Below are 19,024 nucleotides of genomic sequence, written 5' to 3' on the forward strand. Positions count from 1 at the left end.
AAAAAGATCTGTTGCAAATGTATCAGCGGGAGCGGTACAAGATATATTCTCCGGAATTTGTGAAATCACAAATACTGCGAGAATTCACCTTGCTGGCAAGGTTAGTCTTTGTTGCAATGTGGACAAATACTCTGGACGGCCTTACCATCCACACTGTCACACTGTGTAAGACCGCCTCACTCCCAGCTAAATGTCTCCAAAACAAGCATTTTCAACGTTTGCTCCAAGGTAAGACTTTAATGGGCTAGGCTAAAGCTAACTAGTAACCAAACTATGTTGTCGGATTTACTTTAGCTTTAGAGGCAAGATCATCCACAAAACTGGACATCAAAGTTATACTGTAACTACGATTAAAAACACTCACTGCATGCTCTGGCACATTCATTTCCATTGTAAATATTCAGATTAGAAGGAAGTCGGTCGGACTAGGGGGCGGGGCTTTTGTGAATGGTCCATTCGCGGTCTTTCGTCATTCGCAAGCCTGCGCAATCCCCTCTACTGTGGTAATGGGTGCCTTACCAAAACTAAACCCTGCACTCGAAACTTAAGAAAAGGTGATTAAAAATAGAGCGTTTGTATTGGGCCACCTTCGAGTTATGTTTGTAGAAACGGAGTGAAATGCGAAATCGACCTAAATTAACCTTGAACGACATGTATTAAACCGAATCAATGTAGAAACAATTAGTCCCATAATCAACAATTACATGGAGACGACGTACGATCTGATTGCTCTGTGAGTAGCACAACAGTGCAGTGTAGCGACTAATTGATTCCCAGTGCGAGCGAACAGAGCGCTGTGATTGTGAACCGGAAGCACGTCAACTTTCAGCGGAAAGGCGGAGCAGGGGACCAGGGTTATTGTTGCTTGCGAGTTGCTGTAATGGCGGTGTCTCGTCGCGCTGCAACGCAGCAGCAACAAAACAGCTTACAGTCTCCGCCGAGAAGCAGCTCACTTTCGGGTGCTGCTGCGCCGATGGCAGTGATCAACTCACCGCATGAGACTGATCGGGAATGCAGCGGAGCGATTGAAGGCGCTGTGGCCTCTCCGGACCTGCCTGCCGCGGTCTTGGCCAACAGCGCAAGCTCAAGCACGACAACCTCTGGAGGAAGCGGCGTCTCTAGCCCCGGCTCCGCGGCCACAAGCCCCGCGGATGGTATCGGCGGAGCATTCCGGGAATTGTTCGAAGCCTGCCGCAACGGTGATGTGTCGAGAGTGAAACGGCTCGTCGACTCTGTGAACGTAAACGCAAAAGATATGGCTGGCCGAAAATCGACTCCTCTGCATTTTGCTGCTGGTATGTATAGCTAGCTAGCTAAGATAAGCTAATGAGCTATCGCCCGGCTACATCATCATGTAAGCTAAATTAGAATCCCAAACGGATGTATGTGCTACTCCCGACATGTCATGTAACTGAGTGATTCAATATAGCCTTGTTACCTTTTTGTCGTGCTATGTCAAATCAACAACAAACTGGTCCACAGGCTGATAGATTCGACTACGGTAAAGTAGCTTTAAAAGTAACTCCGTTTTTATTGACCTCCTCGTTGAAGATCTTCTCTCGATCGTATACATTATTTAGATTGGATATAGTAATAATTTCCCGTTTCTTTGTGCAAAGTGGATATTTTGCGTAGTCGGCAACTCGCCACTCGGTATTATTTTGCCGTGAATCGCCCGAAAACTTACTTACAAGTGCAAATTCTGCGTCTCAACGTGTACTACCGCTAGGAATAATGGCTAAGGCGAGCGAGTCCCGAGCTGTACTTGTTTTTTTTTTTTTTTAAAGATACAATTTCTTGACAATAGCCTATATGCATTATGCTCTAAGGCAGTGGTGTCCAAACTCGGTCCTCCAGGGCCAGAGTCCTGCGGGTTTTGGATGTTTTCCTTCTCCAACACACCTGAAACTCATCAGCAAGCTCTGCATAAGTCTGATAATGATCGTCTTCATTGAAAGCAGGTGAGTTGGAGCAGGTAAACATCCAAAACCCGCAGGACTCTGGCCTTCGAGGACCGAGTTTGGACATCACTGCTCTAAGTGTTATGGTTAGCATTAGGCTGGTAATACTAATAACAGCCTGTGCTCTGACGTTTAATTAGGCTGGTAATGCCGATAGCCTCTATTCGGTGGCCAAACAAAATTTAATATTTGTGAAAAGACAAGAGGTAAAGCGATGCAGGAACCATGATTGACCAATCTGAGCCATTCAAGGCAAAATAGCGTTAGCAGGAGAATTGCCTGTCACGGCATAACATCTGCTGCCTTCTCTGTAAGTAGTGTCATTTGAAATGATCTTCCTTCAGGTTTTGGTCGGAAAGATGTGGTGGAGCATCTCCTACAGACAGGGGCTAATGTCCATGCCAGAGATGATGGAGGACTCATCCCCTTGCACAATGCCTGCTCATTCGGCCACGCTGAAGTTGTGGGCCTCCTCTTGTGCCAGGGTGCAGACCCCAACGCCAGAGATAACTGGAATTACACTCCTCTGCATGAGGCAGCCATTAAAGGAAAGATAGATGTGTGCATAGGTAAACTCAAGTTACTGTCTATTTTTGGTTTATGAAAAAAAAGTTAATTGTATGCATATTGAAAGTTGTGAGCATGGTTAGTTATAATAAAGCAAACTGCCAAATAAAAGTTGACTAGCGTGCAAGTCAAAACTAATCACTGCCACAGTTCAGAGAACATTTTAAAGCACTTCTGTGTTTCTCATGTAGTGTTACTCCAGCACGGAGCTGATCCTAACATCCGTAACACTGATGGAAAATCAGCACTGGATCTGGCCGACCCTTCTGCTAAGGCGGTGCTCACTGGTCAGTTCCCATTCATTTCTCCAAAATGCCCCCCCCCCCAAATAATAATAATAATAATATCACAAAGTGTAGCATTATGAGTGTCGAAATATTGCGATGGTTGTTGCATGCCTGAGCCTAATCTAAATATATATTTCCAAATAGGTGAATACAAGAAGGATGAACTCCTGGAAGCAGCGAGGTGAGTCATCACCACCTTAATTTTTAAGTGTTTGATAGTCGCATATGCTTACAATCAGTTAGACTAGCTGCTGCAACATCATGATGTTGCAAGGACTGCAGCTATCAACACTCAAGTAAGTATTTTGGTCTTAGGTCACCCTACTGAACATTCTATCAAGTAATCGAGTATTTGGATAATATAATAAAAAGGTAAATTAATGCCTGGATAAATTATAACGATTCAATACCGATTAATCCCAATACGAATCTATGAATTGATTATTGCGATTTTTTTTTAAAACTCAAATTCCGAAAATACTAATCAGTAAACTTGTACATGTACACTGTAAAATTTGTATGAAGATGTATTTATTTATCTGAAAATTCAGGCTTATAACTGAGCCACTGCATTTAACAAACAGGTTGCAGTCTGTTTCATGTTTGAACAGCACTGAAATAAAATATTAAGGCTTTAAGTTACATTAATGTAACATTCTTCCATGCTTAATGTGTGAATCCTAACCCTAAGTAAGACGTTTTGTTGAATATTCCCATAAAAAATGTTTGTTTAAATTGCATGATGTTTAAAAATCGATTCGGCCGCATATCGATTCGAGAATTGCGCGCTGTAATATCGTGATATATTGCAGAATCGATTTTTTTCTAACACCCCTCGTAGCAACCGTGTCAAGCTACCAACATTGTGTGTAGAGTCTTTTTCGCCTATTATTCTTCCATTGAAAAGTAGTCCAATAGCTCTTGCCATCCTATATCGGGCACTCATCTAGCAGCTAACTGCTAGCCACTAACACTGGCAACAGGTGCTATACTATAGCATTAATTTGATTGATTTTTTTTGCGACCTTAGTTACAGATTGAATGTGATTTCAGAATAATGCTGTTGATGTTGGTGGCAACAGTTTGTGATGGCAATATAAACTTACAGGGATACTTGACACTCATTGAGCCATTTTCAGCAGTATGAAGTTAATATTTTGTCCAGAATGAATTTGATAACTGCATTACTTTTCATGTGCAATTAATACTTTTTAAAAATGATTTTTTTCCTACTTGCTGTCAACTGAAGATGACATCACCTGTGTTGAGCAAGTAGGTAATGATCAATCATGGCTCACCTGTTCTGTGGGTTTGGTCAGCAAACTGAGCCATGATTGGTTGTTACCTACTTCCTCAGCACAGGTGATATCATCTTCAGTCGATAAGAAGTGGAAAAATTAGTTTTGATTTGTATTAATTGTACATGAAAAATAATGAAGTTATCAAAGTCATTTTCTCGACAGAATATTAACTTTTTATTGCTGAAAATGGCTCAATGTGTCAAGTATCCCTTTGACACAGTGCCAACTAGCCTCTGGTCAGGAAGACGAATCAAGTCAGCCACCATACACTGCCAGGAACGTTGTTGAAATAAATACGTAGTAAGGCATTGATCATATCCATGTATTGTGCGGAATAATTTTATTTTAAAGTTGGCCTAGTCAGCGCGTTTGCGGCGTGTTACTCTGCACAGCGGCGGGCTTGACTTTTATTCCGGAGACAGAAAAAACAAACCTAACATTTTCTTTCATTGAGATACTTGAGTACGCGTTTTGCCTCCCTAATTATTGTCTTTGAATTGTGAAATGAAATGTGTCTTCTTCTTTTTTTTCCAACTATGTAATTATTTTTCCAGGAGTGGAAATGAAGAGAAACTGATGGCTCTCCTGACTCCATTGAATGTCAACTGTCATGCCAGTGATGGTCGCAAGGTAAATAAAATATATAATAACTACAAAAAGATAGCCTGTCATGAAACCAATGATACAAAGTGTTGTGTACTATTGCCATGTGTATAGTTCCCCCCTCCCAAAGTAAATGCATACAGCAGGATTAATTTTATTTTTAAATTTGTTAAATGTTTGAGAATTATGCATGCACCTCTCACTTAACCGGTCTGTTTGTTAATATAGTAACTTCTGAGTTATCACTCAGATGCCTCATTCATCTTCTCCTTTTTGTCATTTGGTCATTGACCTGTTCATCTTTTGGAACTTTATATCAGAGTTCAGTACTTGAGTGGTTCCCAGGATGTTTAATTTCAACACACCGTGTGTCTCAAAGGAGATATCATCGCCACTTTCTTCATCATAACACTTTTATTGGCTACTGGCATATCGAATGTTTTAGCATGCTTTGGTGGAATTATTTTTTTGTCTGTCTGAAAGTGTTGCGCAAGATCAATTGTCTGAAGACAAACCACAGTGCAACTGACAATATTTTCCTAATGTCATTGTAAAGCGTTGCTAATGTTGATGTCATGTCATAGAGACTACATCCCCCGCTGCCACCGCCACCATTAGGGCAGTTTTGTTTTTAAAAACACTGAAATGTGCATAGTGAAGTGCTAACACTACTGGATCTTCACAAGCTTGTTTCATTAATTTTTGTCTCCTTTTTTCTGTAGTTTTTCATTATGCCTGCATGAAGTGTTCCATTTAGATTTAATTTGTTCTGGCATATTACTACCACTAGATTGCTTAAAACTGCGGAGGGCTCTCCCTCACCCCTTACCATTTTACGACATGTATGACAGATCAAACGGCGATTCATGAATAGGCCTTGTCAGTCATTTGAGGGCAGAATAGATTTATCTGTGACCCGATGCTGCCGTTTTGTAATTTTTGTTCATTTTGTTTTCTGTGTGACTCTGGCAACATTTGTCGATCAGTCAACCTCTCAAAAAATGCTGGTAAGTTGACCTTGATAACAGCCACTTGATTGATGCACTGTTGTGGTCTTTTAGTTTTTTTTCTCCCCCTTTTTTTAATCCATTATTTTATTTGACCAATAAGCTGGCTGTCACTCGATTAATTGCACATCATGGGTGTGTGGGTCACTGATGTATGATACTGTGTGTGCGTGTGTGGCATGTGAGTGTGTTTGGATCGTGTCACTGATGACAAGTCCATGTTTTTGAATTTGGAGAGGAGCTCAATTTGTCTTCTCACTGCCTGCTTTCTTCAGCGTCATCGCTGTTCACTCACCCACACCCTCATTCACCCAGCCTCCACACACTACACAGTATCTGATCTGGCTTTTGTTTTTGGGTTTTTTTGTTCTTATTGACATGATATCTGACAATTACTCATGCATGCCCAAATGCTCGCTCCTCTTTGCATTTTGTCAAGCAATTGTGTCTGGTGAAAATTGTCTACTTGTTACCCCCATGATGAATCGGTTGGTATTCAGGAATGCCTTTTATCTGTTCCTCGAGCTCTATGCTTTTTTTCAATGTCATCTCTCACTGAACAATCCCATTGCACAGCAAATTCTGTCACCTTGGAGTTGCAGTCTTAATATTTCCTTTTCCCTTTTTATTTTCTTTACAAAATATTCCTGCTTGGAGGAAATTGGTTTGACAATGACTATGGGAATTGTTCCTTCTTTTTTTTTTTTTTTTCAAAAAATATCCCTGCATGGAACTTGGATTGAGAATGACTATTTGATTGCAAGCTTCATCTTTGTTAAACATTATAAAGAACGTGACCATACTTGGATTTACAGCTTTGCTTTCACTAACATTTTTTCTTGGCTGAAAATACATTTTGCTTTACAACTTAAGCTTGAATATGCTTTCTTAAACAATGTGTTTTATGGCCCCTTTGCATGACCCTAGGGTTGGATTTGATATCATTTGATTAAATCCAGATTAGAACTGGCCAAATGATTTCTTAATCAATACTTAGTTGAGATGGATGAAATGAGAAGGTATTGATGTCGTTATTCTATGCATTTTATTTGAGTTTCTGGATAGCCCATTGGAAGCAACCGTTATGCCCAACTGTAATATCTACCAATCACATTTTTTGAATTCATGCTTGTGTACAGTAGGTTCTGTCAGCTCCCTACTTAAGCAAAATTTCAGCTTTGTACTGCAAGACAGGTAATAGATGTAATATAATGAAATTAACATTGCTATTTCCTCACTCTGACATCAAATTGACAACACGTTAAGTTGGACATTTGTTTTGCCCACACCTCCGCTGACTTGGCAACATCATATGTACCATTCATCTGCAACTCACCTAGTATAGCCGGCCCAATCACATTGGCTCTGGCCCTAATCAGCCGCTTGCTTCTATGGCCATTGAAAGCAGTGCACGGTCAAGTAGCCAACCGGTCATGTTTCTTTGCATTTATGTTAATAAGAAGTCCTTTTTTAATATATATATACAGTCCACGCCCCTCCACTTGGCCGCTGGCTACAACAGAGTCCGCATTGTTCAGCTCCTCCTTCAGCATGGAGCTGATGTTCATGCCAAGGACAAGGGGTGAGTGCTCCAATATAAACGTTGTAGAAGACTTGAAAATGGACATAATCACAGACAATAACCTGACTATTTTGTGACTGCAGCGGCCTGGTTCCTCTTCACAATGCTTGCTCTTATGGTCACTTTGAGGTTACTGAGCTCCTGCTTAAAGTAAGTTTCAGTTCATTGACACGCATTTGCAATTCCGAATGGTGTGAAAACGTCCTCTTGTGCTCGTATTTTCCGCACGCTTCCTCCTGCAGCACGGTGCTTGTGTCAACGCTATGGACTTGTGGCAGTTCACTCCTCTTCATGAAGCAGCATCCAAGAACCGCGTGGAAGTTTGCTCCTTATTGCTGAGCCACGGGGCCGATCCGACCCTGCTCAATTGTCACAGCAAGAGTGCTGTGGACATGGCCCCCACTCCAGAGTTGAAAGAGAGGTTAACCTGTGAGTCTTCTTAAGCAGAAACAACTGAATCAGGCTGTCATCACCCAAAGTGATTTGTTTTTCGGTCCCTTAATTTTGTCTTTTCGTTCTATGTAGATGAGTTCAAAGGTCATTCACTGCTCCAGGCAGCTCGAGAGGCAGACATGACGAAAGTGAAGAAGACTCTGGCTTTGGAAATCATCAGCTTCAAACATCCTCAAACCAATGAGACAGCTCTGGTCAGAACCATGCCAGCTCCATACTTACATTTCTGTGTTACTCTACTTAGGATTTTGAATCTTGTGCTTTTTAGTCGATACTGTACATTGGGGCTGGGTGATATGGCCCAAAAATTAAATCTCAACATCATAACATCATTTGCAACATTGACATCCGAAAGAAGGGCTGACGGGTAGAGAAGCCAGGGCTTATCCGTAACCTGTCCCCATTAATTTGTTGGTAGCTATTGTAAACATATCTTGTAAACCGCCTATCCAGCATTCTGCCACGTGCAAATGTAGTAACTCACAATAATATTTAGCTGTAACGGAACATAAGAACAACAACTGTTAATAATCGTTAATAATCCAGAAGACAAAACTCAATTTCACAATTGAGCAAATTTTCATCAATTGTATTTTTAAAATGAAGAATAATCGATTTATTGCCCAGCCCCACAGTACATTAATTCTGAAGTTATATTAATGTTCTACTGAGTAATTAATTATAATCATCACTGAAAGAGGACTCACACATGCTTGTTTGTTTTGTTCTGAACGTATGGCCTTGGTACTCATTTATTTTTCTTTTTTTTTCATTTTAAGCATTGTGCAGTGGCTTCCCCCCACCCAAAAAGAAAGCAAGTGACTGAGTTGCTGCTGCGTAAAGGTGCCAACATTCATGAGAAGAACAAAGAGTAACTCCCTAATTTCTTTCCCATTTTACATAATGATTTTTTTAAACTATTGCTATACTAAACGTTACAAAAAACCTCTGACTTTAAGATGAGAAAGGGCTAACTTGTTTTGTGTCACAGCTTTATGACGCCTTTGCATGTTGCTGCTGAGAGAGCTCACAATGATATTCTGGAGGTGCTGCAGAAACACGGAGCAAAGGTTAGTATTTCAGATACTTTATTTTTCAGAAATCTTTGCAGTAACCTTTTCAATCCGATCCAATCCACTGTATTTCTATAGCACATTTTATAAACAAGCATTTCTTAAGTGCTGCACATTGAAATCGATACACCATCATATAAATAAAATCTAGTAAAACCAAATATAAAAAAGTCAATAAAATACTAAGGTACAATGAGTAAAATAAATCATATAAATACATGAACTAAAATAAAAACAAGACACGAGAAGACCCCGAGGACCACACAATTCATGCTCGACTAAAAGCCAAAGAATAAAAGTGGGTCTTAAGACGAGACTTAAAACATTTAAGATGTAAGAAAGCATATTTCACCCCCCTACCTTCTGACTTCTCAGGTGAACGCTGTGGACACTCTAGGACAGACGGCTCTGCACCGAGCTGCTCTGGCTGGTCACATTCAAACCTGTAAACTGCTGCTAAGCTATGGGGCCGACCCGTCCATCGTGTCACTGCAGGGTTTTACTGCTGCCCAGATGGGAAATGAGGCTGTGCAACAGATTCTCAATGGTAATCACATTATGATCTTGAATATTTGTCTTTTGAGCGAGTCAGGAAAAATCACAGTTTCAGTTTTGGTCATTTAAGGGGGAGTCAACCCCGCCAAAAATTCTGGACAATAATGTATTGGATTAATATTGTGTTTGTGGAATATGATTTGTGCTGAAAAATACATTTTACCACTTGCTGTCAATTGAAAATGACATCACAGTTGGTCAAGTAACGACCAATCACAACTCAGCTTCAGAAAACAGGTGAGTCGTGATTGGTCATTACCTGAGCAACTGTGATGTCATTTTCAGTCGACAGCAAGTGGCAAAATAGCCACCCCCAGAGATGGATAAAAAGGGGTAGTAGATTTCAACAATCCATATTCCACAAACGCAATATTAATCAAAATGCTGTTTTTATGCAAGTGGGGCTACATAGAACATATTGTTATAAATAATTTTTGAGGTTGGCTTCCTCTTTAAGGGCTGCTCTTCAAATTGAATCTTCTATTTTATTTATTTCCAGAAAATGTTCCCACACGAAACTCTGATGTGGACTACAGATTTCTTGAAGCAGCCAAAGCAGGAGATCTGGACACGGTGCAAGTGAGTTGGTTCCATGATGCACTTTCATTATTTTTCTAAAACCTGTTGTACTGCTAACCCTATTTTTTGTCAATGTATAATTTAGTAATGGGCTATTGTTGGCATTTTACCTAAAATCATCAGGGGAAGACTAATGACTTGCATTTTTGTTTTGTGAAGAAGTGATAGATTATTTTCTAAAAGAAGGAAGGGTCTTTTTTGACACTCAAAATAGAACCTTTCTGCCAGACTTCTCAATTACACTAGTATACCATTCATAACGCGCTACTTCTCGCCTTCAAACTATCCCTTAAGATCCATCACAGTATGTATTGCTGTAATGTTTTCTCTGTGTGGCAGCAACTGTGCACGCCTCAAAATGTAAATTGTCGGGATCTGGAGGGCCGCCACTCGACTCCCCTTCATTTTGCTGCTGGTTACAACCGAGTGGCTGTGGTGGAATACTTGCTTCACCATGGAGCTGATGTCCATGCTAAAGACAAGGGGTGTGTTTCTTTACACTGTTGATTCCCCCCTTACTCGCCACAAGTAAAAAATACCCAATAGACTATCTTTCTGGAGAATAGATTTTTACTTGCGCTTCTCTTTTCAGCGGCCTGGTTCCTCTTCACAACGCTTGCTCGTACGGCCACTATGAAGTCGCTGAGCTACTAGTGAGGCACGGAGCCTCAGTCAATGTCGCTGACCTGTGGAAGTTCACCCCGCTTCACGAAGCAGCAGCCAAGGGGAAATATGAGATTTGCAAACTGCTGCTCAAAGTGAGAACCATTTCAATCAGTGATGTATACATTATAAGATCGGAAAATTAACACAATTACGATTTGAAACCTGCAGCATGGAGCAGACCCCTCCAAAAAGAACCGTGATGGCAATATGCCACTTGACATGGTGAAGGACGGAGACACTGACATCCAGGACCTTCTGAGGGGTGATGCTGCCCTGCTGGATGCTGCCAAAAAGGGTTGCCTGGCTCGTGTCCAGAAACTTTGTTCCCCAGAGAACATCAACTGTAGAGACACTCAGGGCCGCAACTCCACACCACTCCACCTTGCAGGTAATGCGAACCGGATGCTCCTGCTCATTTCTAGTTTTGTCACAATTGAGTCAAATATTTAGTTGTACCAACCTGGAATTTATAGAGAAAATGACCTTTTTTGAATTAATGCAATGCATTTTGCTGGCCGAAACCTCATTCGTCACAATTTGGCACATTTAATTAGTTATTTATTTATTCCCAAAAAATCTATACTTTTGGTCAGTCCATGTTTGTAAGTGTAATTTTTACCAATTATTGACCAATCTAAAATGTTGAAAGTGGTCTGCTCTTATTGATGATGGAATGTTAATAATTTAACAAACATGCAATTTTTGGGGTCTCCTGAAAAGTGACAATTGTAGAGATACAAGGTTTTGACCCGATACCAGCAATTTGTACTTTTAAGGAAATTACTTAAGAGTAGTTTAAATTCACTCACATTTTAATGTCAAATACTAAAACATATTTCTGGAAAATCAAAACTCACCAACCTCCTCTGTAAGCACATTTAAGAATCTTTGTAGACACTATATCAAAAATGTTGCTCACCTGATGGTGTGGCATGACCTCAGGAGCTCTTCACACCAGAAAGCCCAGGAATCTTTATGTCCTGCAACAGTTTTATAAAGAGAAATCGTCCTAAATACCTCCAGGTCATGTTCACATACTTTCTCCTCTCACTGTAGATGTCCTATGGGGAGTTTATAGGGGGGAGATGCTGTGCCTGTTAAAATGTTCTACTGATTCCTGCTTTCTACTTAGCTGGCTACAACAACCTTGAAGTGGCTGAGTATCTGCTGGAACATGGGGCAGACGTCAACGCTCAAGACAAAGGAGGCCTTATCCCTCTCCATAATGCTGCTTCCTATGGCGTGAGTCTCAACCCACAAAGCTCTTAAAACAATCCGTAGCGTCATTTCATTTATTTCAAAATCAACTTTTGGGTGATTACAATAAAAATTGTGACTTGTTCTGTTGTCTTCCCTCTCTGACAGCATGTTGACATCGCTGCCCTGCTCATCAAGTACAATACATGTGTGAATGCCACAGACAAATGGGCTTTCACACCCCTGCACGAGGCAGCCCAGAAGGGTCGCACACAGCTCTGTGCCTTGCTGCTGGCTCATGGGGCTGACCCAACCATGAAGAACCAAGAGGGCCAGACAGCCCTGGATCTGGCCACGGTAACATCAACTTAGAAGCATTCACTCTCTCGCATGTTGTCTATGAATGCTTCTCATCCTCATCTGTCTTATAATTGATCAGATTTCTGCTCTTTAAACTTCATCCCTTTCTGTTTCTGCACCTTAAGGCGGACGACATCCGTGCCCTTCTCATGGACGCCATGCCCCCAGACGCTCTCCCAATTTGTTTTAAGCCGCAGGCCACAGTGGTCAGCGCCTCCGTCATCTCCCCAGCCTCCACACCGTCCTGCTTGTCGGCCGCCAGCAGCATAGACAACTTGGCTGGGCCGCTGAATGAGCTGGCCAGCGGTGCTGCTGCCGGGAGCTCGGGAGTAGCAGATGGAGCCGCAGGCTCAGACCGCAAAGAAGGAGAATGTAAGAATCTTAAATCTGCTTCTTTGGTCACTAATATGTCTCCACATTTGGGTAACGAATACAGTCTTTCTTTCATTGATTCATTTATTTGTTGATTGATTTTTGCTTAATAGTAACAATGCTGGACATGAACATCAGTCAATTCCTGAAGAGTTTTGGCCTGGAGCACTTGAGGGACATATTTGAAAGAGAGCAGGTAGGAAATAAAGATTATATCAAAAATATTAAATTAAAATACACACATACTCATCAAAGGCATTAGGTGAAGTGATCTCATGCATCACTTCTTAAACCTCTTGTTTTATTTTAGATCACTTTGGACGTCCTTGTTGACATGGGTCACGAGGAGCTGAAGGAAATCGGAATCAATGCCTACGGCCACCGACACAAACTTATCAAGGGTGTTGAGAGGCTGCTGAGTGGTCAGCAAGGTGAGGCGACCTATTTGAGGTCATTGCTATTTGTAAATTTTTCTTCAAGAGCAATTTAACCTTCATTTTTTTCTGTTTGCGTTTATCCCAGGTGCCAATCCATATCTGACATTCCACTGTGCCAACCAGGGCACCATCCTCATAGACCTCGCCCCAGATGACAAGGAGTATCAGTCGGTGGAGGAGGAGGTAAATTAGGCTCGTTGATGTTCAGATAGCTCCACTCACTACTTTCGACACATTTCTTCACCCCTCAAAATTGTGATTTCATTTACCATTTACAAAACACCCCACACACACACCAAACAACTAAATATTTTTCGTAGTTTTCAAACACAACCAACCCTTTAATTTTACAAGTAGCTGTGGTGCACATATTCACCCAGACATTTATGCACACGCGCGCCAACATACAATGGCGGCTGAAACAACACAAAAAAACACAACACACACCCTGAGGTTTTTTTTCTCTTCACTTTGCAAGGCAAAAAATATCAAACACTGTTTTTGCTTACTCTGATTCCCGACCTCCCCTCCACTCTCAATGTCCAGTAAAACTGCTGTCTTTGCAAATCAGGATTATACTGTATTGTAAATGCAATGAATCATGCTGCCCTACATCTGAGCGCATGATAGGTGCTTTTGCACTATGTTCCCTGTCTTTGCTGTTGAAGAGCATTAAACATGTTTTGATTGCCTCTCAGATGCAGAGCACCATCAGAGAGCACAGAGACGGAGGCAATGCAGGTGGCGTGTTCAGCAGATACAACATCATCAAGGTCACAAGTCTTACTTCACGTCCTGTTTTAAACTCCCTGTTTCAGGGTGGGAATTACACATTGGCCTTCACAGTTCATATTTTGTCCACAGATCCAAAAAGTGGTGAACAAGAAGTTGAGGGAACGTTACACACACAGGCAGAAGGAGATCGCCGACGAGAACCACAACCACCACAACGAGCGCATGCTGTTTCATGGTACGCACGACTCCTCAGCTGCAGCCCGTTTGATTTTTGGATTGGCGCCAGGCCTGTCGGATCTCCACGTTCTGTATTCATGCAGTACATACTTTAACGATGGGCAAGTAACAATGCCAGGTATGGGCCCGATAAGAGGCCTTATTTTAAGGGTTAGATACTCATGACAGCAGCAGATAATAGTATCTGGCACCCTCTTGTGGCTGTTTTACAATCACTAACTAGAAATGAGAAAATTTCCATTAATTTTTTTTAATGTGTAACTCTGGAATAACATTCCAAGTTACTGATGAGGAAAACGGAGCATATATTGTGCAGTTTGATAAATACCTGGTGGTCCCGTTTTTGTGTCTAGCCTTGTATTTGCCAAAAATAATTTGGCTCGTTAATTTTAAAACTTGTCGCCATGTTTGTGGCGGATGTGACGTCACCTCATTGACAGGCCGTCACTTCCGCTCATTATTTACTATTAAGTGAGACATCAGATCGCTTGCCAACAGATTCATGTCTGACGGCGTATTAGGGCCACGTATAAATATATAGATATTTTTAGAGGTGCAAGGTAATATTCCAAGAAAAAACGTTGCAAAAGTTGCACGAAATACATGTAGCGTACAACTCTGTTTGTGCCAATACTTTTCGGTCGGGTTTTCAAATAAGGAGATAGTAATTGCTTTAGCAGAGATTAATCGATGCATTCGTACTTTGAAGCGTTGGGAACTGCCAGCGACAAAGACAATTCGCTTTTCGAAGGTCCACACCCTGAGGATCAAGCATTTAAGTTAATTTGTTAAATGTATATGTACATTACATTTATGTTTCCAGAATTATTTACACATTCATACATTTATTTATTTATTTTTTGTACAAGTGGCTAAGTTGATGTGTCAAATCTGCTGCTCTGTCATTCTCTTGCATTTACCTAAAGTATGCTAGCTTCTGATTGGTTAGTGTTCTTCAGCTGATAGTGGGTCAGGAATTGTTGTCGCTCTAGCTGTCGTGTATGACGAGTAAAGTTTAAATTAGGAAGAAATCCATCTTCATCCTGCCTTTTCATTTTATAAAGAGTGTTCCATTAACCACCAACGAATCCTCACGTTAGCTCCTGATGGACAAAATCCTGTACACCTCGTCCAAACTATAACTACGCTACGTGTATTTGTCGTAAGTTTCTGAGGGGGTTTTTCTCGCAAATTTGCGACTTTATAAAGTGGCAAATTTGAGTTTTTTTTCTCTGAATATTACCCTGCTTCTAAAAAATATATATATACGTGGCCTTAATACACCATTGTAATCCAGACTTTATTATTTATTGAAACGGAAAAGATGTCACATGACCCGACTTCCGGATTCCTTACGGCGGGAGAATACTTGCATACGCCCCTCCTCCTGTCTCGTCTCGTTCTTCAGTAAAATGGCTGTCGCCAGTCACAGATTGATGGACCTTCTGTGAGTATTGACTCTGGAAAGATGCGAGAATGACTCAATTGTCATAAACGTTTAATCAGGGGAGTCAGTTGAGCCCAGACGACATTCAACGTGGTGACGTCATGGCTTTGCTCCTCGCCGGCGAATATGGCTGCAAGCAGTAGCTGTCTTGGCTTGTTGACAAATAAGTTCCGGAGCTATTACAAGCTTGCTTGTATATGTCTCCTTCTGGCCACCACAGGTACAATTATGGTAAAATGTTAGATTTGGATATATAGGTCTTTTTTTTTTTTTTGTAATTGGGTTTTTGGGGGAAATTTTTAGGCATCAAAAGTACTTGTGGTATCAGTACATCGTAACCTCGGAGTTTGAACGTCTCGGAACTCGTACAATTCAGACTTCAACCAAAAAATCTGGGTAAAAAATGCCTTGGAGTTAGAACTCATTTTCGGAGTTCGAACACCCAAGCAAAGCAGGCTAAGCCGAACATACCTTGAAAACGGGTAGCCGAGCGAAGTCGAGCAATGCCGAATGCTCACGTTGCGGTAGTTGAGACGATGCACTGCTCATTTCCAGTCAGATCGTGAATACTCCTGGAGGTGCTCCATACTCGCGAGTGCATTTAGATTTTTCCATGGCAATTTTCTTCGCCATGAGCCCAAGGAAAGACAACAATGCCAGTGGCAGCAAAGAAAAACATACAGTGTTACAAACCACAGTGGAATTAGGAAGGAGATTATCGCGCAGTTGCAACTACCGTGACTACTTCTGTAAATACTGGCACAAGGACCCTCCTTAGCTGTTCAACAACGTGCCTGACGTTAATCAACGCCCGCAAGGACTGCTTGGTAGTCTAAAAATATGCCCAATGTAAAATACACAAACTCAGCACTGAACTAAAGCTAGCATTTATCATCCACTGATGCCATCACACCACAACAACAAAAATAAGGTATTTTTTATTGTTTAAATACTGTACAGGGTATAAATGTAAAAAAAAAATGAAATTTTCTATTTTTGGAGCTTGGGAACGGATTAATTGCATTTACATTATTTCCTATGAGAAAAAATGTTTCGGAGGTCCTTGGACACTTCACAGGAACAAATTATGTTCAAACTCCGAGGTACCACTGTACTTGGTATTGATGACTACCCAAAAATGCAGTACTTGCACTTGTATCAGTCTAGGGGGGGAAAAGTGGTATTGAACATCCCTAGTGTTTACCTGCGCTTTTAAAGATTATTTTCCATGAAATGACCCTAAAAAGATGTGTTGTTGTGCTGCATGATCTTAACTAGTGTCTTCCCTCAGGTTCCCCGTTCATCAACGCCATCATCCACAAAGGTTTTGATGAGCGTCACGCCTACATTGGGGGAATGTTCGGCGCGGGCATCTACTTTGCCGAGAACTCCTCCAAGAGCAACCAGTATGTGTACGGCATCGGCGGAGGCACCGGCTGTCCGACACACAAAGACCGCTCCTGCTACCTGTGCCACAGGTTAACTACCCATCCCAAATAGTCAAATGTTTTGGGTGTGCTCCTCTTGATCATTGTCCAACTCGTTCTTTTGCTCTGCTACTTGCAGGCAGATGTTGTTCTGCAGGGTGACTCTTGGAAAGTCCTTCCTCCAGTTCAGTGCCATGAAGATGGCGCACGCTCCGCCGGGACACCACTCGGTGATCGGGCGGCCGAGCGTCAACGGCTTGGCGTATGCCGAGTATGTGATTTACAGGGGAGAGCAGGTACAGTTGGAATTCACAAACACTACGAACATTCATCGCATCCCAGCTGACTTTTTTTTCTTTTTCTTCCTCCTCATCAGGCCTTCCCAGAGTACCTCATCACCTACCAGATCTTAAAACCGGAGAGTGCAGCCCCGTCTGCTGCAGGAGCTGAGCAGAAGTCATAGTTGGTCCCATACTGACTCCTTTCACCTGACACATTTCCACTTTTCCCTCCAATGGATGCTAAGCTGACCAGTACGTAGAGAGAGCAGGCTGTGTAATACCCTTCTCCTTGTCTCGGTTCACTTCTTGTGCATCAGTTGCATGTTAACACAGGAGCATGGAAGGCCCTGTAGTGTTATGGATTACTTCTCTTGTTAGTTTGCCACCTTTCCAGCCTCAATATCTTTTTACACGCACACACAGTTTCTTCAAATTATGTGGACTATGAATATAACCATATCTGGGTGTTCATGCTGTTCAAAACGTTTCATGTAAACACTATCAAAGGAAATGGTTGTTATCCTGTAATGTTGACTATGAACCTCCAGGAGAACACTACAGGTACGTCATGTTGCACAAGGCGTCGGGAAGGATCAGATACTTGGAATCGGCATTAGGCATGAGAGTACGCTCAGTAACACAGCTTGATTGCAATGCACAACACCCTAATAATATGAGGGATATTCTACACATATGATTGCTGTACATTTGAAGCATTATGTATGACAGAATAGCTTAGTATTGAAACATGCTTGTGATGTTTTAAAAACGGATTGCCAGTCAACTCATCAAAGCATCCCTCTTGTCACCATTGGTCTTCTTTTATGCATAAGGATTTGCACTTTTACATAGAAACCTATTTAAGTTATTTGGAATTTAAATGGAAAATTGCAGGAAAAAAATATTTGTACAGGTTGTGTAAATGGTTGTTTATAACTGTTACTGTTTAACAGTGTCTTGAGTTGAACATAACGATATGTGGAGTTTTCATTTTATGCTTTCCCTTCCCTTTTTGTTTTTTTTAAATAAATGTCACACTAACAGTTTATTGTGTTTTCTTTTCTTTCAAAGCTGACATTCAATTTGACTGCACCTTAAATACAACGTAATAGTTGTCTGGTGAAATACATTCATCATTTACATCAACAGTAGATGCAGTTTGTGTTCAGAATAACAGTAGTTAATATTTATTGAAAGTGAGCAAAGCTCAAAATTCTTGTAGTGGCTGAGCACACGGCAGCTCAACATTAAAACAAACTTATCAAATATGTTTGTCCTTTTACAAAAAAATGAAAATGGAATGATAAGCTTTTTTTCCCCTCAAATTCAAGTGAACTATAAAATTCCTGTTAATCACTGAAACTAGTTGTATTGACATTCTCATCTTGGCTCTGTTTGACGTCAGGTCTGGCACCTGTGAACAGTTATTGCAACCTAGGTCGAAACAGTATTTTTGTTCACATATTTTCAGGAATTCGACTGGCCACTAAATATTAATCTCTGATGTGTTCAAACAGATCCATATTCCCTGGCACAGGCTCAACACTATAGTATGAGAAACATCCTCATGTTGCTTCACCATCTTCATGTTGTCCTGTGTCTTAAGAACTTGGTGTTTGCAGTTGTCTGAAAAACTGTCAACCAATGTTCTTTGGAAAAATTGGAAGCTTGTCAACAGGTTTGTTCAATAGTGGACTTGTGGAGGCTTCCTGTTGAAAGCTTGGATTCACAGTTAGCCCAGACTCATTAGCTGAGTCTGGGCCCTTCCATCAATTTGAATTGTAATTTTAATTGACTCTGTTGACTCAATGTCTGGAATTACATTTTTCCCCCAGATTTTCAGAAACTGCACAAGAACTGTATTTAGAATTTGTTTCCTAACATTTATTGAGCCAAG

General features: G+C 41.2%; 1 protein-coding gene across 2 annotated transcripts; it reads left to right on the forward strand.

The window, feature by feature from the left end:
• The first annotated feature begins 822 nt into the window (after positions 1-822).
• Positions 823-18,173, forward strand: LOC147174179 (poly [ADP-ribose] polymerase tankyrase-1-like). Of its 2 annotated transcripts, XM_086076827.1 has the most exons (28): positions 823-1,295; positions 2,306-2,530; positions 2,720-2,815; positions 2,960-2,996; positions 4,671-4,746; positions 5,706-5,726; positions 7,214-7,308; positions 7,392-7,458; positions 7,551-7,737; positions 7,834-7,955; positions 8,541-8,632; positions 8,753-8,831; positions 9,210-9,381; positions 9,889-9,968; positions 10,308-10,453; positions 10,561-10,726; positions 10,803-11,022; positions 11,767-11,876; positions 12,000-12,188; positions 12,317-12,563; positions 12,677-12,759; positions 12,874-12,994; positions 13,086-13,183; positions 13,699-13,773; positions 13,865-13,970; positions 16,711-16,897; positions 16,986-17,142; positions 17,223-18,173. In XM_086076827.1, exons 1-28 carry the CDS (start codon positions 881-883, stop codon positions 17,307-17,309), a joined length of 3,756 nt encoding a protein of 1,251 aa, XP_085932953.1. In that variant the 5' UTR covers positions 823-880; the 3' UTR covers positions 17,310-18,173. The 2 variants fall into 2 exon arrangements, with proteins under 2 accessions (XP_085932953.1, XP_085932954.1); XM_086076828.1 differs by lacking the exon at positions 5,706-5,726.
• The last annotated feature ends 851 nt before the right edge of the window (positions 18,174-19,024 follow it).

Source organism: Leptonotus elevatus, chromosome 5 (assembly GCF_054856555.1).
Source record: "Leptonotus elevatus isolate MCC_2025b chromosome 5, RoL_Lele_1.0, whole genome shotgun sequence".
In the NCBI taxonomy this organism is placed as follows: domain Eukaryota; kingdom Metazoa; phylum Chordata; class Actinopteri; order Syngnathiformes; family Syngnathidae; genus Leptonotus; species Leptonotus elevatus.